This window comes from Mastigoproctus giganteus, chromosome 2 (genome assembly GCF_048544385.1).
Source record: "Mastigoproctus giganteus isolate SK-2022 chromosome 2, ASM4854438v1, whole genome shotgun sequence".
Lineage (NCBI taxonomy): Eukaryota > Metazoa > Arthropoda > Arachnida > Uropygi > Thelyphonidae > Mastigoproctus > Mastigoproctus giganteus.
In genome coordinates, this window is record NC_143576.1 from 241,013,471 (window position 1) to 241,036,319 (window position 22,849).

Here is a 22,849-nt window from a genome sequence, read left to right on the forward strand (position 1 = left end):
ATCCTTTCACAACCATCAAACGAAAATTTGATTATCCTTTTAACCAGCAAAAGTGGCTGCAAAAAAATCTCTGATTCGATGTTCTACCTTTCACCAAATCCATTGTCTTTTGTTTTCGCTGTATTTCGGCTCGATGCATCTTTGAATTAGCACTGGTTTGGTCATGAAACAAGAACCCATTTAAAGTTCTAAATGCCATTAGCAAAAATGGAATTCACGTCAGTATTTTAAATTTCTTCGAGGAGCTTTGAAAACCTTTACGTCACGGAACCTGGTTGATTTGCATGTTATTCATCTTCACTCGAAATACACGGCATCTAATGTTCTTCTTTAGTGACTTAAGAAAACGCGGAAGCTCCTTCCCGTTTGCTAGTAAGAGATACCAAGCTTCTCTCTCTCTCTCCATAATGTATTTCTTACGTTACCATTAGCTATCCTCGAATGAATATTAAAAAAAAAAAGGAAAAAAACGCGGTCTCTGATATCACTCGCACTCTAACAAAATCGATACGGAGGGGAACGAACAAAAAGGAGCAAAAATATGAAATGCGGTCAAATAAAATATTCATAATTATACATTCGTTCGATTCCCAATAGGAGGAAGCTTTAAATTAAAGGAAACCTAGTTGAAATTAAGATTAACATTAAAAGTAATATCGTTAAAATTGGAAAGTAGATTAGATTAATTTAAAACAGCAATTTATTTTTATTTATGATTTTTTTTTCTTCAAAAGTTGTTGCTTCTAGAGTAAGGTTCGGCTATTTGAAAAGTTTCACACGTATTTTATATTTTTTCTTTATTTAAACTAAACCTAAATTTTTTTAAATTGGCTTAAAACGTCAGCCAGAATGTAACTTATATGCCGATACCAAATTCTAACTCAATTATTTATTGAGTATCTATTTTCGTTCGAATAGTTGGATACTGTCTCGAAAAAGGTCTTCTGAAAACTCCATTAGGCAATAAACTCCAGTCACATGATTAGGTGAAGATAGCGGTACTAATGAAGATATCAATTCATATGGATGCTTTGCATAATAAATTAACATCTTGCTGGTTGGATGAACCAAGCGTTCCTTGGTTGCTACATTGTGGAGCAACCCGAGAGTGGACGAATCAAAGCCCCTATAACTTTCACATTGAATCAATATCTGAAAGGTTCCTGAAACTAGCCTGGAATTTTGGTGAGGCAGATGTGAACCTGGTATTAGATCCGGTACCGATGAAATAACGGTTGTCTTTGATGGATGAAGACTTAGATTTATTCGACATTTGACGAGGGTCATGGGAACTATTGGTGAGAAGAGAAGTAGTTGAGATGGAACTGGACTGAATGTACAAATGTAATTACAAAGAGATTAAGATGGCCATAAAGTTATTAGATGCTCAAGTGTTGCAAAAAAGGACTATCAACAGACGTTATACGTTATATCTAGTAGACTGGAGTCTCCTTGACCTGTTGCAGCTATTAAAACCTGATGAGTTAGCGCTGATGGTAAGTTTTAGTCTAAAAATTTATTTATTTATAAAAATAATGCGTAGTGTCTTTTTTTGCAAACATGCATCTCCAACTGTTATCAGATGAATTATATATATATATAAATGAAATGATTTACTTTATATACACTCATGAACAAAACATTATGACTTCTCCATAAGCGGATGCATCCCATAGCCCCTGAGTGACGTCTTCTTCTAATAATCCTTTGTCTGTTATTATTTTTCGTCTTTAATTGAAAAATATTTCTCTGCAATGACTTTACTGTTTACATTATAACCAGACCCGTTTCATAAAATCTTTCTTATTGAAATACTGAGAAGAAACGTGAACTACGAGTTTTAATTAAAATCCTCTACTGGAATATAAGGAAAATACGAAACATCGAGGACTTTTCTTCACATACACGTATCACCCTCCTAATAAATGTTTTTCACAGTTTTATCATTTAAGTAGGGCACATTCCTCTTGCTGCCATTACTTAATTACCCTACTTTTTCAGATTATGTAAATATTAATGTTTAATCTTCTCAGTTATGAAATGTTAAAACTGTATTTCGATCGCTTCCTATAAGTTGCACACATTACGCCAGCCATTTCAGAGATATTGCATTTTGAAGACGATAAGCAGAAACATTCCATGCCAGGCTGGAACTAGACTAGAGGATCTTTATGGCTATGGCCAATGCGTTTCGACAGATTTGAAGGCGAAAGGGCAGACAAACTTTTTTAATGCCTTTCGTTCACGATTTATATGCGACTATTATATATAAATCATATGTAGGAGAAGCTTGGAAAGAAAAGCCATGAACTGTTCAAATATTGATTTGCAATAAATAATAGTGGCATTAAAGACAGATCCGGTGAAAATATATTTCTTATAATATTATATTCTAACGATCCGCGACTTCGAATATTTTTTAAGGATCTCAGATATCAAAACCATTAAAGCCATTCTTCTTTGTTATTACGGTCTTCGATATGAAAAATCACTGAAAGTTAAGTCCATTGGAAAAAAGGTTCCTGGAAGAAAGTTCGATGAGCGGACCCTCAAAAACTTTCTAAAAAAAAGAAAGAAAGAAACTACGCAGGACTAGCAGAATGGCTTGCTTGAGAGTACAGTTATGCATGTCAGTTTTGAATCCACATGATGCCACAAAGCATGGTAAAAATCTTTATAAATCACTGTTTTGTACACTCACGTGAAAAAGCTTCATTTTTAGCCGGATTGTTCAAGACGATGCAACTGTCCACCGTGCAAAATTGTATGTGAATGGTTGGAGAAACATTCCCAAGATTTCCACCATCAACCTGGCCACCTAATTCTCTAGCTCTGAATCCAACTGAGATTGTCTGGGATATATAGGAAAGGGCACTTCAGCTTCGCAGTTCTCTACCGACTACAATACAGAAACTGACAAATATCCTAATGGAAGAATGGTCAAATCTGGAGGTGACTTCCTCAGACACGTAGTGGAATCCATGCCACGACACGTACGGGCTGTAATTCAGGCAAAAAGTGGCTCTACTAGATATTGAATAAAGGTTTCTAATTTTTTGGCCAGTGCATTTGTAAATCCTTTTATTTTATGTACCACATCCACCATTACTTCCACCTGGATTTCGATCCTGATTGGAGTAACGAGACACCAATAAGCAACACAGTCTACTCATAGACCATGAACAGAAAGAGACTGTGCTCGACATGTATAATGACTTTATATTACTTTTATAGCTTGAAGCTTTTGCTCTAGACTTAACTTTGTTTACTTCACCATTTCGAATCTCACATACTGTGAGTATATCTCTTTGCTGGGTTGCTCAGATGTTTCCAATGAGACTCCAATTAGGGTCAAAACCAATGTTTTGGTAGTTTGAGATGTCATTCCTAAGATGATCTCAGGTTTAGAGTTTGTTAATTTGTAATAGCCTCTTTTGCTTCATTCGAATGGTTCCTCTCATAACTCTCTTTCTTTTCTACCAATTTTGTTTTTCCATACATCTAGCGTCAGGGAACTTTTCGAGATTTTCAGTTCTTTTTATGCCAAAAATTAAATTCCAATTTGGGTAGACGTGGAAACCTGGAACTAATTTCAGGTTGTAACTTCGACCACATTAACTTCACAAGAGTCGAAACTCTGGTCTGGGTAGGCTTGTCAATCCGGGTTGTCGAATTTACAACCCACAGCCAAAATTGAGACTTTGGGTTGCGAATTCGACCACCAAAAAGAGGAACAACATTAACTTTGAAACTCAGGTCTGGCATACACTTTAAATTAAAAACAATACATTTCTCCACTGGAGCAGTGCCTTTTATTTAGAGTAGCGTCATGGAAGAAAGTCATGGAACTCGTGGCGAAGTGCCTCCACAATATGAGATCAATGCACTGTGCCCGACATGTAAATGACTTTATTAGTGTAAACTCGGAGCTAGAGTTGTCTCCAAGCAACTGCAACCGAATCGGCACTTACCGTCCCCCCCCTACGATGATACCTGGATACGCTACCGAGGCGATCTTGGTTATGCACTCTCGCGCAGCTACTTTTCAACCCTTCTCCCACCCCTCTCACTTAACCTGATGGAGTTTAGTCTTCATTGTACTTGGGGAAACCACTTTCATCCCCATATTTCTGTCTTCTTCCACTCCAGTATCTGACCCCTTACTCTATCTGTACACCCGATTTTTTTTTTTTTTTTTTTTTTTTTTTACATATATGTCCTTTCCGTTGAAATCTTTGGAAACTATGCGTCAGGACCTGCCAGAGTACCACCGCGATCCTCTAATGCCTGACCTGCCTCCACGTGGCTAAGGATGGGCATCCCACCAGAGGTCCAACGGCCAAATGGTCAGAGGAACAACATAATATCACACTACACAACAATTTACACTTTGTGAAACCTCTGACCTTCACAGAGTACACAACGCGGAGATGGGAGGAACCCCTGGGACCGTTAGACAACGAACATTGATCTTGTTTTTCATTAAAAACTCGCTCATTAATTCTAATTCTATTAAACTAATTTTACTTAATATTTTACTAAATATTAAATTTTATTTTATTAATACTAATGTTAAATATTTACGATTAAAGATATATTTGTACACGTAAATTCGCTGTTTATGAAAGAATCACCAAATCACCGTTTAAATAAATATATGTTTTTCCAGCTGTACCCAAACTGGCCATTTTGTATCATTCTTTCCTCTCAGAATCTCTAAAGTAACGTTAAACTGGTCATCAGCTCACGCAAGCGCTGTATGACAAACTACGTAGGGATGAGCTAAAATAACAGTCACAGTTAGGCAGCCATTTTGAAGGAATAATATAATGAATAATAAAATGAAATAAAATATGGAATCATCTTTCTTGAAATATGCTGGTGCGCGACGATTTTAAAACTGCAGTACGTGTTCTAAGGGCGTTTTTTCCTCATTTCAGATTATTGAGAAAGTTAAAACATCTAAGCTATGTTCGTGCAGAATTAATAGTCAGCAAGCGAGCCGTTCTTCGCCAATGACGCTTTTCATTTCCATCCGAAGAACGCGGGCGTCTTCGTGCCGCCGACACTCCGCTGATAATTCGAATGATGGTGCGTTCGCAATTACAAATATTTCTTCTGCTTTCTGGAAGAACTAATAAAAAAAAAAAAAAAAAGGTGCCATGGAGTTAAATAAAAGTGTGAAAAGGATAGAGAGAGAGACCAATATTAATATTAAATAATATTTGTCATAAATGGTAGTTTCCACATCAGTTTTTTGTATTAATTCACTCATCAAATCAGTTTCTTATTTATTAAATACCATTTTATTGTAATGTTCATTACAATTGGATCAGGTGAGTCAAAGCCCTCCATCTTTTTCCGTCTTCCAAGTGCATTCTATTCATGTGTCCATAGTCCTTCATAGTCCTTAGCACCTTCGCTTCCATTGCTTGGACTCTGCTAGAATCCTTTTTATTCATCCTCCATGTCTTAGCAAAATAGGGACCAAATATGCCTTATTTATCAGCTTTTTACACTTCATTGGAACTTCCCTAACCCACAACAGGCTATTAAGATTGCAGAAGATACTTTGACTAGGTACTTAAAATTATCCACCACTTCCAACATTCCCTTCCCCAATTTCAAACCTTCTACACTCAACTTTCCCCCTCTACCCATCACCATCTCTTTGCTTTTCTGGCCACTTACCTTAAACCATGCTCATTAAACTCTTTCCCATTGTGTTAGTTTCTCTTGAAGTTCTTCCTCTTTGTTTGCCCAAAGGACAACGTCATCAAAACACCGCTGTTCCACCTTTTTTTTTATCATCCACCGCTCCGAGGATATTGTCCATGGCAATAATAAAAAGTAGTGGTGACAATACACTACTCTGTCGAATTCCATTGGACACAAACCAATCTGAATCCTATAATTTTGTCCTCAAACAACTTTCCCAATTTTTCTAAGAATACCAGAAAAAGCTCTAGACAAACTTCCAGTGTCTTTCTAGCGATTCTCTTGTTGACCTTCCTCTTCTAAATCCATACTGTTCTGCCCTCATTCTCTCTTCTATTTTATTCCTCAATTTTGTCTCAAGAATTCGCTCGAAGATTTTAGCACAGTGGCATAATAGGGTGATTCCCCTATAATTGTTGCATTCTTTTCTGAACCCTTTCTTAAAAATTGGTATAATGATTCCCCTTGCCCAATCATTTGGTATTCTTTTCTTTCTAAACTTTAGCATTAGCATTAGCATTAGTAGAGGCATTTGATGCAAGAAAGCAAGCTTATGCAGCATCAGCCAAAAAAAAAAAAAAAAAAAAAACCCCACTTCCACTTCACCCCTCTGTTCGTTCAAAATACCTGTCCAGCTGAGCCTTAAACTTATTTAGGCTATCAACCTCCACTACAAGGGATGGAAGTCTGTTCCACCAACCAACCACCCGCTGGCTAAAGGCAAATTTCCGCACGTCTATCCTACATCTGTCTTTCCTCAATTTGAATTTATGCCCTCTCAGGTGATTATTCTGAGCTAGAGGAAGAATCCCATCAGCATTGAGCATGCTCAAACCATTCAAGGCTTTATACACCTCTATCAGATCACCTCGCTGGTGCCTAGTCTCCAGACACTGTAATTTGCAAAACTTAAGCCTTTCTTCGTAAGAGCACCCTTTTGTTCCATTCACTAATCTTGTTGCCCTTCTCTGTACTCGTTCCAGCAGCTCTACATCCTTCTTGAAATGAGGCCTCCAGATCTGTATACAGTACTCTAGGTGTGGCCTGACCATTGCCTTATACAAGGGAATAATCACCTCCTTATCCCTGCTGGAAAAATTCCTGTATATCATTGACAATACTCCATGAGCTACTCTTGCAGCCCGTCTGCACTGCTCAGAGAACTTCATATCTGCCTGCACAACCACCCCCAAGTCCCTTTCATTCTCTACCACTGTCAGTGTAGTACCACAGAGTTGATACGTTGCTCTGGGGTTGCTGTTTCCCATGTGTAGTACTTTACATTTGTCAATGTTAAACTTCATTTGCCACCTCTCAAGCCCATCTGCTCAACCTTTCCAGATCCTGTTGCAGCAGCATAGTGTCAGTAGTGTCCTTGACAACCCTGCCAACCTTTGTATCGTCTGCAAACTTGGACATTAAGCTTGATATACCATCATCAATATCATTTATAAATACAGAAAACAATAATGGACCCAACACCGAGCCCTGAGGGAGTCCACTAATAACATTAGTCCACGATAAGCAGTGTCCATTGATTACCACTCTCTGTCTTCTCCCCCTCAACCACCCCTTTATCCATAGCAGCAATTTGCCTTGGCTGATAATATCATAAAGCCCTTTTAGCCCAATATTTCCTGCAGCCCTAATAACATCCACTGGCACTCATCTACTCCAGGTGATTTTACATTCTTCATCTCTTTCATTGCTTCTTTCACTTCATCAAGACCAACTTTTGAAGTAAATGAAGCAATGAAAAAGATGAACATTTCGATAAATATTAAAAATTGATTTTTTTTCTACAAATTGTGTTATTTTATTTTGTAACATCATACAAAAATAACATGTTGTCCCAACCAGAAAGAAACACACTTGGACCAATGCCAAATATTTAATTTTTCGAGAAGTATTGACTTCAAAAGACCTATTTTGTAATTATTAAAAGTAAACATATATTTGGTTTATTCAATTATGCTATTTTATAATCATTAAAAATAAAAAGATGATCTCTATAATTATATAATTTAATATATATATTTTAATTGCCTTAATATTTTAAATTTATTTATTAAAAGTTTTCATTAAAAAAGTTAGAATTTTAAAGTGGATTCTTCTTTAATGGAAATTTAACTTATTTCTTTCTATTATAGTTACAAAAATAAATTTATTAGGACACTTTTTATTTTTTTTTTTAGAATAGGGATTAAAAATTTAAATAGTGAATAATATAATATTTCTTTACAAGTAATTATTTCACTTATGAGTTATTTCACGAATGGACTATTTTTTATGGCGCGGATAAACAAAATTGATGCCTATTTACCATTGACACCAAGTCACGTGATGTATGGGATGCAGCCAAGTTCAGTTGGGCAGTATCACATTTATATAAATCGAACTGTGTGTTGCAGTTTTGGTTATGCAAATCATTTCTTTAAAAAAAAATGGACAAAATTTATTTTCACAACATCGATCACTATGATCAAACGAAAAAGCTCCATCTACTGGAGAATACACAAATTATCTCAGTACATGGTAATTAAATGGGTTATGCCTATCGTTCTATTACTGTTTGAGAATTAAGGAAATATATTTATTTTATTTCCTGCTTTATTAAAAACAAATACAGTATTGTATTTATTTTTTAAATACTGCATTGAGGTATATTGCAATACCTCAATGCAGTATTTGAAATTAAATTAAAATTCGTGCGCCTAATCTACATTCGATTCCAGTATCGTTATCCACAGTTCTAAGTTATCAATATCTTTTTAAATTGTACAACATTACCAGAACAGATGATGCTGTACAATTTAAAAATCCATACATTTAAAAATCCGCTATATAGATGATGCTGTACAATTTAAAAATTATACATTTAAAAATCCGCTATATAGATGATGCTGTACAATTTAAAAATCCGCTATATATTTAAAAATCAGAGACACAGCCATGACAGCTGTTTCGAAGCTTACTGGCTACTCATCAATTTACAGATAATCTGTTAGCTGATGTATGCCGAATTGTGAATAATATATTTTGTCTATGTGAACAGCCAAGCAGTTTTTCTGTTTTTACTCCAGGACAACCACACGTTAAGAAGATCTCAACAAGATAGAAGAATACAAAAAACAGCACCATATTTAGCAATCCAGATCCAAATCGTAGTAAAAAAGCCAAATAAAACAATTTTTTTTAAAACCTGCCATTAGTTTGTCAAATTATCCTGAAAATTTGTTGAGAATCGTTATATATTTAACAACCAGAGTTTAAAAATGAATTTGGTCCATCTACTGTTAGTAATCTGAAATTCCTCTCTTCTCTCTCCTGTTCATATTTATGCTAAATCGCTTTCTCTTTCCCAAGTCCAAACCCGAACTTGGGAAAGAGAAAGCTTCCAGAAGATTCTTTTGGGTATGAGATTTTTTTCCGGTAAGACTTTTATTAGATTTCTATCCAACAAAGAAGATGGACGAGATAGAACACGTCTCCTAATCTGCCCTCAACGTAATCAGCTCTTTATGTGTAGCCAGATATCTTTGTCGTGTGGGTCCTTTGCTTTGTCAGCGGCTCAATTATCTTTGACTTCATCCCAAGACGTGTCTGTGTCGCCAACGCATATCAGGCGCATTTTTGTAACGGCCAAGCACGCACTTAGCGAAAACCTCATCGTTGGGAGATTCTTAATGTGGTTGCTTACGTCAGCAAAACACCAAGTTTACTGCCGAAAGGAGTCTGAAGCCAGCCAACATTGCTGACATAAGGTAAGCCTCTGGGCGCGCGCACTTGGGAGTGCATTTCGCGTATGAAATGTACGGAAAGAAATATATGTTAATCGTACACCGATAAAGGATAGACAGAAAGATGTAAAAAAGGGAAAAATGGAAAGGCAAGCAAAACTAGAAATTTTTCTTGCTGCGCTGGTAGTTAAAATAAGTAATTTTATTACTGCTAACTTTGTACTTTCTTAGTGAAGATCTTTAAGGATTTGTGATCTTACCTGTAAAACCCTCTCGGCATAGGCAGGTATATCCACCTTCGTTTCTTAAGCATGTGCCATTGGGTCCGCAAGGACTGGAATAGCAAAGATTGACCTCCGTGTCACACTCATACTTGTGGTTCATGCCTAAAATCAATGTAAAAAAATATAAATATTCGATGTAAATTGAATCTATTGATCAATAATATAATCACCCATACCAATAAACACAACACCTCTTTTGGTATGTACAACTCAAACGCAAGATTGTAAATAAACACTACATGGCCAAAAGTATTCGGACACCATTGGGATTTGGGAAAAATATAGATTTAACATATTTTAATAGCATATGTGGCCTTCTTTGACACGTAATAATAAAATAGGTAAAAATTATTGCAGGTCACAGCGCTGGAAATATTTTTTCGTTCTTCCTACACAATAATTTTGAATGAGGCAAGTGATGTTGGTATCCGTGGACGCATCCTGACACATTTTACAATTCATACCACAGTTTGGACTGAAATCAAAGCTCTGAGAAGAGTATTCGCCCCGAAAAATCGATTTAATTTCATTATAAGCGGGTCCATTGTACATAGTAACAGGTCTTTTGTCACCGTCTGCAGTAACAATATCAACCATCCAGTAGTTGTTTTAATTCAACTACTGGATGTCATAATGACCGAAAAATCGACAGACAAACACAACTCAAATTTAACCTAAATAATGGCATGATTCACTTTCAATACATCATCCAAGGACATCATGACTCAGACGGAAATGCCAGCCTGAGACATGAGCTCATCGCTTGCATACCTGTGGCAAGTATTCTAAGGTTGGTCTAGTAGATGTTGTTAGTGTAGGGTTTTGGAGCACCAGCAACTTAGGCCATATTGCGCCGTATATAAAATGTCACCAAACTGCTTGTGTTCTGTGGTCGATTTGCCGGTCTAGTTGACAAACGAATGTCAAGGACAAATCTTCTTTGCACCCAATGTAAGGAGTGTACCGATCTCAAATTAAATCTTGGTGCATTACGAGAAGCCCTAGTGGTAGAAGCCCAGGTGGTAGAATCGCCGTCCTCCACACACCGCATGGAAAAGACCTGAGTTCAAGTACGTCCATGAGGGAAGGAATTTTTATGGGCATTTTTCACTGCATTACGAGAAGAATTGCAGTCACTAAAGAAACAGGTGCTTTCCCTAGAAACAAACCTAACTGGGAGCTTAGAGACTCGAATATCTCGGGACCTGCATCGATTCAGGTACCAAACCAGAATAAAGTGAATACTGCTTTGGTTGAAGCAGATTTAGTTTTATTGGGAGATTCTATTGTCAGGAAAACGAGTAACATTTTTTTAATAAAGATAGGTGGACCAGAACCAAGGTATGTTTGCCGGGTGCAACAATTTATGATGTTGCCAACAAATTGTTAGATTTTAAGGGGGCTATAAAGAGAACATTATTATTCATGTGGGGGAATAACGATATTAAACGAACACCACCTGACGATTACTTACATAAATATAGGACCATGCTAAGAATGCCGCGAGTTTGGTCAGAATGTCTGGGTGCGGCTACAATTCTGCCTACATACAATAGTAGATTTTATGCCGATGAGCCAAAACATCATGAACAGCGAGTGGTTATGCAAATCAAAGCAACTGCAGGTGAACTACGGCGCGTGCGCCGGTCGGGACACGGTATAAAAACCACCTGATACTGAGCTCCGTTAATCAGTGTTACTCTTGTTCTTCAGATGGGAAAGGCAGCGGACTTAAGCGAGTTTGACAAAAGCCAAATTGTAATGGCCAGACAACTGGGTCAGAGCATATCTGAAACGGCACGGCTGGTGGGTTGTTCACGGTCAGCCGTGGTTAATACCTACCGAAAGTGGTCCGAGGAGGGAAACCCACGAACCGCCAGCGAGGTGTTGGACGACCACGGCTCATCGATGCTCGAGGTGGGCGAAGGCTCTCCCGGATGGTACGTGGTAACGGAAGGGCAACCTGTGGCGCAACTCGCCGGTAATTGGAATGCTGGTGACGGGAGTAATGTGTCACAACACACAATACACCGAATCCTGCTGAAAATGGGGCTGCGTAGCGTCAGGCCGCGCCGAGTGTCCATGCTAATCACGGTTCACCGGCAACAGCGCCTACAATGGGCACGCGAGCATCGAAACTGGACTTTGAGTGATTGGAAGAAGGTCAACTGGTCCAATGAATCACGTTTCCTGTTGTACCATGTGGACGGCCGAGTACGTGTGCGTCGTTTACCTGGGGAAGTGATTGCGACTGGATGCACCGTGAGACGAATTTAAGCCAGTGGCAGTGGTGTCATGCTTTGGACGATGTTCTGCTGGGATACCCTGGGTCCAGTCATCCATCTGACGTCTACCACCAACCTAAACATCATCCTTTTTGGCACCTTCCCCAGGACCTGGAAGCTGACAAACCTCAAAATCATCCTGAAAAATCCTGGCAAACCTGAGCAATACCCTACTGCATACCGTCCGATCGCCTTCCTTCCGGTCATGGGCAAAGTTCTGGAAAAGGTCATTGCAGCCAGATTGAATCACACTTATAAATAAAAAAAAAAGCCTATACTCATCAAAGCAGCATGGATTCACCCTCGGGCGCAGCACAGAAGACTCCATCTCAGATTTGATTGCCACAATAGATAACTGTAACAGCAAGTACCTCCTAGCCATCTTCGTGGACTTTGCGGGGCCTTTGACACATTCTGGTGACAGAGTGCACTCGCGAGGTTGTGATGGTTCGGAGCGGTGTTCAGGAAATCAGAAGAAAAATCACAAGGGGATGCCCACAAGGCTGTCTTGGGCCCACTCTGTTGGAAACTTGTTTTCGACGCCTGGTTATATAAGACCTTGCAATCAACAACATTAATAGCTTTTGCAGACGACCTCACTGTTGCCACGACCGGCAACTCCAGTAGGAAGATAGAAAATAATGCAAACAAAATCCCAGAAGAGCTTGCCACATGGGCAGACAAACAGAAATTGAACGTATCCACAAAAAAAAAACGACGCAAATGCTGATCAAGGGGAAACTCGATAGAGAGCGCCCACCACTCGTCAAGTACAAAGATCAAAGAATCAAATATACACAAACAACTATATACCTAGGCGTCATGGTTGATGAAACACTCAGCTTCCTCCCACACGCGAAATACTTAAAAGAGAAGACCAAGACCTTCATGATGGCCCTCAAGAAAATAACCAGAAGAGATCGGGGCCTAAAAGCCTACACGCTAAGGTTATATTATAACTGTGTTTTCCTTTCTATTCTTACTTACGGAGCGAGTGGGTGGGGATCTAGAGCAAACAAGGTGATAATAACCAAACATCTTGAACAGGCACAAAGACTGGCGCTCTTAACCATGTCAAGGGCATGCCGAACAACTTCAACAATGGCGTTACAAGCTCTAATAGGGAAAATGCCAGCAAATCTAGAGGTACAATTTAGATACCTGAAGAACAGAATAAATAAAGGAATACCCACGACTATTGATGACATCACTGTTGACCTGCATGCTGAAAAGAAAACGGAAATAGCAAGAATAAGGAATGTGATGAGAGAGAAATGGCAAAACACCTGGACAACCACGGAAAAGGGAGCAACAACAAGACAATACATCCCGAACGTGCAAGAGCTAATCAAGAAGGAAAAATTATGGCTAGTGCCAGGCCTATATGCCTCCTTCCTAATGACGGGCCATGGCAGTATAAATGCCAAACTATATCAACTGGACCTAATACAGACACCGCCACAATGTCACTGCGGCAAGCCTGAAACTGCTGACCATATACTCAACGATTGTCGTTGTTACCAGGATCTAAGGCAGGAGCTCTCCTCCTTAGTAGACTCCACACCACCAATTAACAAGGCAAAGCTCACAAAAAGCGGGGACAATTTCAAGACATTCAACACCTTCGCGACTAAGGCCTTTAAGGCCTCTCTCTCTCTCTCACCACCCTGAGTGAGAGATATTTTATCCTTACAAAAACTCTCATCACTTCTTAGGGCGGTCCTACTCTTCGATTTTCCCCCTTTCTATCACTCTTCCGACTGAGTGTCCCTGAATCTCTCAGGGACATTCAGCCAGATGATAGTAGAACCCGGCACGCCTCCTCGTGGCAGGGGTGGGGAGTGGGAGCGGAAACCTGTCTCTTCCCCTTCCCCCCCACTCGCTAAGTTGCCAGTTAGAAAGAAGTCCTATAAACAAGAAGACATGAAGCAGCTAATGGAGGAAACTCCGGGCTCTACTCAGGCAACCCAAACACAAACAAACAAACTTAAACATCATTGTTGACCAGGCAGACCCTTTCATGGCAACGGTCTTCTCCTCTGGCGGTGCATTCTTTCAGCAGGATAAGGCGCCATGCCACACCGCCTGGATTGTTCGAGACTGGTTCGCGGAACATGAGGAAGACTTCCGGATATTGCCCTGGCCTCCAAATTCCCCAGACATCAATCCCATCGAGCATCTGTGGTTTGTGTCGAAACAGCAACTCCAATCTGCGGCGTCTCAACTACGGATCTTACAGGAGTTAAAGGATCTGTTGGTTACGTGTTGGTACCAGACACCACAAGACAGATTTAGAAATTTTGTAGCATCCATGCTTCGCTGGGTACGAACTGTTTTGGCTGCACGTGGAGGACCAACGTCATATTAGGTAGGTGGTCATAATGTTTTGGCTCATCAGTGTATGTTGAAAGCCTTGTGGATTAACTCAAGACTTGAGGGAGTCCGAAAGGCGCAAGGCTCTGGGGTGAGCGGATTTTTATCAACTACCACACTTGTAGATAGAATCTATTTTATAGAGATGGTATTCATTTTAACAAATGTGATGCAAGGGTTTTTGTCAGTGTCATTGAGGATACCTTAAAGGTTCGGGAAAACTGCTAGTTACAGTGAGAAGGGTAATATAAACCCGCGTTTATCTGATGATATCAGTCAAAGTAATGACTGCCCACATCAAGAATTCTTGTGTTACAGCAACAGCCGATGCTGGAAAAGATGTTCTGAGTGTAGTAATATTTCAAATGAGCGGAAGATAAGGCTAGGGAAACACGTTTAAATAACTTCAAGAGGTATGGCAGGGTAGTAAGCAATAGAATACTTAGTCATAATTATGTCTACAGTAATGTCAGGAGTGTTGTCAATAAAGTGGCTGAATTCGAACTCCTGGTTAAGATACTAATACTGACATGGGAGAAAAGAAACGTGCCATCCAGAAATTTTGGAGGACGAGTTCCATTATGGTATGTATAATGAGAAGACAGAAGGGGTGATGGGGTCGTGCTTATCAAAAGCAGCCTGAGTGCGAAAAGAGCATTTGCTGAGTCAGCAATTATGTCTGCCAGCACAGAATCTGTTGTTTTTGTTGGAGTAGGGTTTTAGATGGATCAGTGACTAAGGTCGTATTGCAACGTGAGCTGTGCCTCTAAATTGCGATCCTACCAACTGTGCTACCCACGAGGGCAATAGAATTTGTGTGGTGTGAGTTGGTTGGAAGCAAAAGTATAATAAGAGTGGGAGAAGTCAACAGACCAGAAAATTGTGAAGAATCTGGCGAGAGTCTCTATATGCAGATGGAATGGGCAAGCAAATGTAAATATCTTATTATGGATGACTTCAATCTGTCCCTAATTGATACATCATAGAAAACTCTCTTAAAGAAAAACTACGATCGTAGTGTGAAAGGCACCCACCGATGAAAAGCCAACTAGCTTTGAAACGGTGCCGTCTGGATGGTGGTGCCTACCGCGAATAGGTGACAATAGTCTTCTCTATTAGTGAAGCGTTACTTATTGGAGATAGTGCAATACTTGGTAACTCTTGGTGAAGGATGAGCACAATATGAGATACAGATTAAATGATGCCTTTCACACTACGATCGTAGTTTCTCTTTAAGGGTTGTCTATGGTGTATCTACACCGATATTTTTATAGTAACGTATTTATGTACAAATGTATTCATAGCTGAGGGAGAGACACACACAGAGTCGAAAGCTTCTGTAAGTATTTTATTTTATTTTATCAAAACAAGCGAGCGGAGCAAGCAGGGGATGAAGCCCCCTAGTATACCATTAAGAAAATATTGCACGAGATGGATGAATACGGTTCTGGCCAGTCTAATGGAGCAAAACAAGAGAGCATAGGAAAGTTACAGAGGGATGAAAAGCACTGAAGCCTACAACAGGTACAAGTTGATCTGTATTAGTACCATTAATAAGGTTAGGAAGGCCAAGAATGAGTATGAGAAAACTGGCTGAGACAGCACAAACTGGGACAAGGAGATTTTCATGTAGTGTACACAAAAAAGGAAAAAAATAAACCGAATCTAATCGGACCATTGTGTACTGGGTGCATGAAAATCATAGCTAACCAAAATGATGCTGTTGAATTTATTAGGCACTTCGCATCGGTCATTACTGTTGAAAGACCATTTATGTTGGGAAGAGGTTATACGACTGAGACTGAGCCCTTTGAAATTAATGATTTCAAAATTACAGATGACTGTTTATTTGAAAAATGTTCCAGCCTCAAGGCAAGTAATGCTCCTGGAGTTTATGGCATATACCGAATAATTTTGAGGGAGGCAGTCGTAGAGTGTGTTGAACCACTGAGGTTAATTAGATGGGCATGATTGGACGGGGGATATTTCTTTGGATTGGAGAAGTGCCAACGTATTGCCAATACAGCAATACTGTTCTACGAGTGAAGTTGGTAACTACAGAACTGGTAGTCTGACCTTCAGTAGTAGGGTAAATCTTAGAGGCACTAAGTGCTATTCATTAGAGGCAATGAAGTGCTATCATTTCTAAATATCCAGGGACGTTTGGATTTATACACTTATTTATTTATTTATTATTCAATTTATTACATATGCTTCACCCCTGAACAGTCTTCAGCTAGGAGGGTGCTTATATACATTTGTACATTATAACTTAGAGAGTAAACATAGAAATCGTACATAAATTACGCATATATAAACATTAGTTTCTATAAAAATAATACAACAAATAACATCTAATGTGAGCAAATAAAGCACAAAAAATATATACAGTGACACAAGCAAAAGATAGAGATATATAAACCCATACGCATCCTATATGCATATACAGCTAATACACATACATACAAACAAATTAATTCTTCAGAAAAGTAGAGTTCATGGGAGATAATCAGGAAGCTTCTACAGTTGTATGTGGTGGTACATGTCCTGTATCTTCACAGATCTGTATGCTTTCTCATCACAGAACTTGTGGAGATCAATCTTCAGGGTGTTGTACGTTTGGAGGATGTTAGACGGAAAACGCCTTCTAAGCATAGTTAAATTCTGTAATAAGCTTCTTAGGGGAATCCATGCACTATTGCAGAGGGCGCGGGAAAGTCTAGGGCCTACAACAAGATTATGGACATTTGGAGCGTCAAGGCGATCAGTGAGGAGTTGACAGAGATTGCGCAGATTTCCTGCAATCAGCAACTGATTCCAAGAAGTGCAACCAAGGTTAGCATACATGATTGATCTCGAGATGGTGAAAGGGTGGCCATTAACACGGTTCAACCACCTTAAAATCCAGTACTCGATACCCATGAATTTTTTGATTTTAGTGAGGGAAGCAGAGGACCAGATCGTCGAGGCATACATGGGAATCGGAACAAGACATGTTTGTATGTAGTAAGTGGCAAGTTTTTGGTTGTTTACTCCAGTAAGTTCCTGTCTTATCGCTCACATTGCTGACAGAGTTTTTGCTTTAGTGTTGGCGAAGTGCTGTTGGAAGGTTTGGTGGGGTGGAAATTAAAACGCAGTAAAGGAAGAAAAAGGCTGATACGAAGTTCTCTGAGTAGTGTAAACAGGCAACAAGGAAAATCCTTGATGTCCTATCGATGATTTATGGAACAATGTCCTATATGGATAGGGAAGTCATAATCCCACTGTATAAGGCAACTGTAAGACCGCATTTGGAGTATTGTGTCCAAGTACAGTATATCGATTATGTCGGATGCAGAGTTTGGTAACCAGGCACTTTAGAATGGACCTGTTGAGGTTTATAATGCATAAAATTTATATCGAGCATGGTTCACCGTTCTCAGCCTATGCCGTTCTGATGTCATATGCCCATATTTTCTAGCATCGGCTTCTGTAATGTAACATTTTCTCGCATCTCTCCATTTCATCGTTATTCTATGGTACACCAACTTTTGTCCAGCTTCATGCAAGCTGCACGAGTTACACCACGTGTTCTGTGAATTCTGTTGAGCAGTGTATAAGATCATTTCTAGAGAATGACTGTACGACTAAACAGGGCGTTGTAAACTGCAATACGGATGTAAATAAGAAATCTGGGAAGACTTCCCTTAATGGAAAATTATTTTCCACAGGGTCTGAACCAGAGGGTGGAACAAATGCTGTAATAAACAGTTCGAGGGGGGAACAAACCTCACCGCACATGCTTTCATTAACTCAACCATTCTGGAAAATGCACATTATAACACTTATTTGCTAAAAGATGCAGTTGCCAGTAAAGCCAATGTTCAGATAGCGAGATACCAATGTAAGGACTCCTGTGTATAAGCAACTAATCTGTGTTTGGGATTTCCTATTCCCTTAGCATTCATTTGTGTAATGACTTTGGTAGCTCACTAATTATTTTGAGTACAAGGTTGTTGTAGCAATGGAGTCCCGCGGTAATATCCCCCCTCAACTCCACCCTCTGCTTTTGCCAATAGCTCTCTGTATACCTAATTTTATGACTGCGATAGATATTCATCATTTTGAGCTTGATATCCAAGCATTCCATTAGTAAGTAGTGCTGATGCTAATTCCTAGACATTATGAAAATATTCAATTACTTGTAATGCATTCACGCTTGTTTCAAACTAAGGCTAAATTCTATTTATTCGAATCCACAAAAATCATCTTTCTATCTTCTTCAGTTACCCTACACATATTCTGCTTCATTTAAAAAAAAAAAAGTGAAAACAAATAGACGAACTTTTCAGAGTTAAATTTAAAAGCAATTAAACGCAGATAATACGTATTTAAATGAGCCTTTTGCAAACTACCTTCTTCTATCTGCATTATTATTATTACTTTCGAATAGAATGATTTGAAACGACATGCGTACTGAGATTGTTTCCTAATTCAAATTTCTCTTAAGTTCCCAGGTGAAATCAACAAATGTCAGGCATTCTTAGCAACAATGGAAGACTAATTTGAATTTGATTAGCATATATTCCATTAGAAAGCGCAAGAATGATGTCGTCTGCGTGTTTCAACTGGGCGTGTATCTGCATTGTTGCGCATCATTTCATTATTTCATATTCGCGTGTTTCTACGTCATAAAACTTTTTGTCGTTTGGCGATTATATGCTCTTTGTGGTGGGGGGGGGGATATGGCGTGCCATTTTTTGATGGGGGGATTTATATCCATAAGACTGCAAGGATGTCCACTTAGCTTTAAAATATAATAAGAATACGAGAAATTTAAACTAATTTATTGTATATATAAAACGTTTTATTTTACAATCGATTGCTTACCTGTGAATCCAGCGGGACAGCGACATGCGAAGGTGTTCACGGGATATATTGGACGGAAGAGCAACGTGTCTGAGGAGATGAAACCAGAAGCATTTCCAAATTTCAGGACAGACAGACATTCTTCGAAATTCACACAAGGTTCTCGCACGCAAAGGTTGTCATCAAATGGTAGAACCTGTAATATATGATGGTAATATCTTGAAACTAGGACATGCTCAAGTGGGTGGACAAAATGTTAAACACGCTACTCCTAGCAGCAGGTTTAATTATTATTTACAATACATTATTGCAAGGCTTTTAGGGTGTGACCAGTCCTCGAATTTAATAATAACAGAAGGTATTCTCGGGATTGAATGTTAGTGATTTATTATATGGGAAATATGCTTTAGGATTCTGGGGGTGTGGTCCACTTTGCCCTCCGGAAATTCGCCTTTACTTCCCAGAATAAAGCAAAGTCCAAGCAACATATCGCTGATTAGGTGCTTTATTTGAAGTGCAAACCTCAATCGACTCGCAATACGCCGATAAACTTGACGTACTAATTGTTTACGTCCATGTACCTCACAGTTATGCATGCAATTTTCAAGTAAATACATTCTTTTTTTTTTTTTTTCTAGGTGGGGCAACTTCAATTACCAGCAGTGTATTATTATTATTATAAAGCATTATTATTATTTATTTTTTGATTGACTCTTCCGATTGAACACTTCCAGTATAATTCTGTCACTCTAATCCACTTATTAACAATCTAAAAACAGCTTATATGTTTGTTAAGAACACATTAAAAATGGCTAACTCGCTAATGACGTCATCAACAATGTACACGTAGTTTCATGCTGCTGATGGCGCCACCTGAGTTTTTTTTTTCTCTTTTCTGAATTACATTTCCAGTATTTTTAAACACTAATCTAGCCGCATGAAATGTTTCTTAAAAAAAGGGGAAAAAAATTGTGTTACACGCAATATCCAAATATTTTTCTCTCCATATTGCATCTGTGTTTGCATTTTCTTTCCAACTCCTTTTCTTATGTTATGTACGATGTAAAGAAATGCATTGCTTTAAGTATAGGATAAAAGCTTGGTCAAGATTAAAAAAATATATAATACAGCAAAAAATGAATAAAAAAAAGTCTTAGACTCACCGGTTTCCTTTAATACTCAACATGAGATATTGCTTTTGCAAAGGATAAGATCTCTTTCTTTCTCGGATTTTTTTTATTTATTTACTTAACGTTACGTGCAATTTTCTCGACTTGAGGAGCTTTCGGGGTAATAAGTGAAGAAGAAGTGGAGAAGATTGTAAAGGATTAAGTGATATAATCCACAAAAACGCAAAGAAAAAATCTGTTATTTATTTTTAGTTCAGATGGTTGTTGCAAGTAATCTTGTCGCACTAGGTCAGACCTTAATTTGTATGTCCTGTGTGAAAACACAGGAAATATCGCAACTGAATTTAAACTTAAAAGATACTACTGTTGTTGTTTAATACTTTCGCCAGAGGAACTAAGGCTATGAGGCGTCAATCTATTACGTGTCTTCTATAGTTGATTTGACTCTTTCTGGGTAAAAAACCGAATAACTCGGCCACCACGCAGATACACAAAACTATAAAATTATTTCCATTTTGAGGGAATCAAACTCAGTCCTTTTGTATGTCTTTAAAGTCTGGGATGAAAAACACGAATTTCCAGGGAGATGGGGAGCTATGCATTCCTTTTTCTAGACCGATTAACTCGACGCGGTGTGAAAATAATCCATAAACGTTTATGCCATTGTGACGGGTTTCGAACCATGCTTTACTTAATCCTAATTAGCTGCTGACTATAAAGGCTTTTAATCTTCCTAACTTTTAGACAAATGTGCGAGCATGAAACAGTTTCTAAATTTCCTTCAGGAAACGACAAAAACAGTACATGCTCTTTCTCAGAGCATAAATAAATCATAATATGCACTTACCGATCAAAAAATTAAAAACCTTTATTCAATGTCTATACGGGCCACCTTTTGCCCGACTGTTGCATTGTGGTCGGTAAAGAACTGCCAAGTCGAATTGCCCTCTCAACATATCCTAAAAATTCTCATTTGGATTCAGATCTGAAGATTTAGTCGATTAGGGCAGATGATGGAAATCTTGGAAATGTTCCTCGAACCATTCGCGTAGTTGGTCTCATACAACAGAAGGATATTCACTGGAGGTAATAAGACCTTCTAACGGTATAAGCGGACCCAATCAGTACTAACAGAACATACTCCATACCATGATATGACCTCCAGAGCCTGTGTGTTGGACACGAGACAGTCTGGGTGGATGGTTCAATGAAGTACACACTATGCTTTCACTTACCATCGGTGCAAAAAGGTGGGACTCGTCAGACCAGGCGTAAGAAGCCTCAGGAAAATGTATAGTATTAATGTGATAGCAAGAAACTTGTGTCATACCATATTAAAAGTTATTTGCATACCATACGTTTATCTGCTGACGCCAATTGCAATAACTTTCCAGTTTTATGGCAAATGAGTGTAAGAATAGGAGATCAATTTTGTGAAAACAAAAGTTCCAGGATCATGGAACACATAAGTTCGTACTCATTATCCCTCCAAAATATATCCATTCCAGAGGTGGATTATCAAAATATTGAAAGAAATATCAACCTTTTGTTAATGGGACTGAAAATCTCAGTCCTCACTGGATGAATAAGATTTCAACAGAAGTGGAATCCAATTCCAATTTTTGGCAATAAATTGCTTTGTACTGTCATCATCTCTAATACAGAGTTAAAGAAGAACGTGCTATTAATAAAAAAACATACGAGACATCTTTCTGAATTAAGGATGATTTTTATAATTCACCACTCTGAATGGAAAAAAATATATTGGGTACTTCTCGATTTCTTTTTCCTGTTTTTTCCCCCTATGCTTTCATCTAACTTTAATGGAGCGTGCTGTTTATCCAATTTTCATTTCTGGACGAGCTAATTACATAGTTAGCAATAGCCGTAAGGTTGGAAAAAAGAAGTTCCTCTAGAGGCCAAGGGAGGACGATCACAGATGCGCTAAGAGAACTCTGAGTTTCAAATTTTGTATCTAACTCTACTTTTGGTGGTTGCTCGATAAAACCAGCACTAGTGAGGGTACACAAACTTAGAGCAATTAAAGTCTTAATTAAACAAGAAATTGTCAGTGTGCAAGAGAAAGAAGTGTTTACACTCAGACTCACAGAGGAAATGTATTATTCATGGGTAGCATTTAAGAGAATTACGCGAGTGACAGAAATAATTAGGGCCGGTATTTCGCACTATTTCTAGACAGAGCTTAACCAAGCTTGCTTATCTGGTTGCAGCAACTCTTGAGTGCCAGTATGTGTGATTTAGAAGTGAGGCACAAACTTCCTTACGAAATACTATTAGCGGTTATCACAACCATAATGGAATAGGCCTAACGTTAAAGCTGAATAAATTGGATAACCTGTTGCGTAGCCATTAATATTTAATGAGGTCGTGTGAGTTTTGTGGAAGATAAAAGAGAAATTGAGAGGAGAGGATGGGACGTATATAAAATCCAGTTGTACAGCAGTCAATAA

The 22,849-nt window shown here is 38.6% G+C and overlaps 1 protein-coding gene across 4 annotated transcripts in view; it reads right to left on the reverse strand.

Annotated features, from left to right (window-relative positions):
• LOC150090305 (protocadherin-like wing polarity protein stan) overlaps window positions 1-22,849 on the reverse strand; it is a 426,116-nt gene that overhangs the window by 269,088 nt on the left and 134,179 nt on the right. For all 4 annotated transcript variants that reach the window (XM_090389794.1, XM_090389793.1, XM_090389795.1 and 1 more), the window contains exons 4-5: window positions 19,270-19,444; window positions 9,719-9,844 (exon numbers count right to left, since the gene is read on the reverse strand). In XM_090389794.1, coding sequence (XP_090245920.1) covers window positions 9,719-9,844; window positions 19,270-19,444 — 301 coding nt within the window. The remainder of the gene's footprint in view (window positions 1-9,718; window positions 9,845-19,269; window positions 19,445-22,849) is intronic.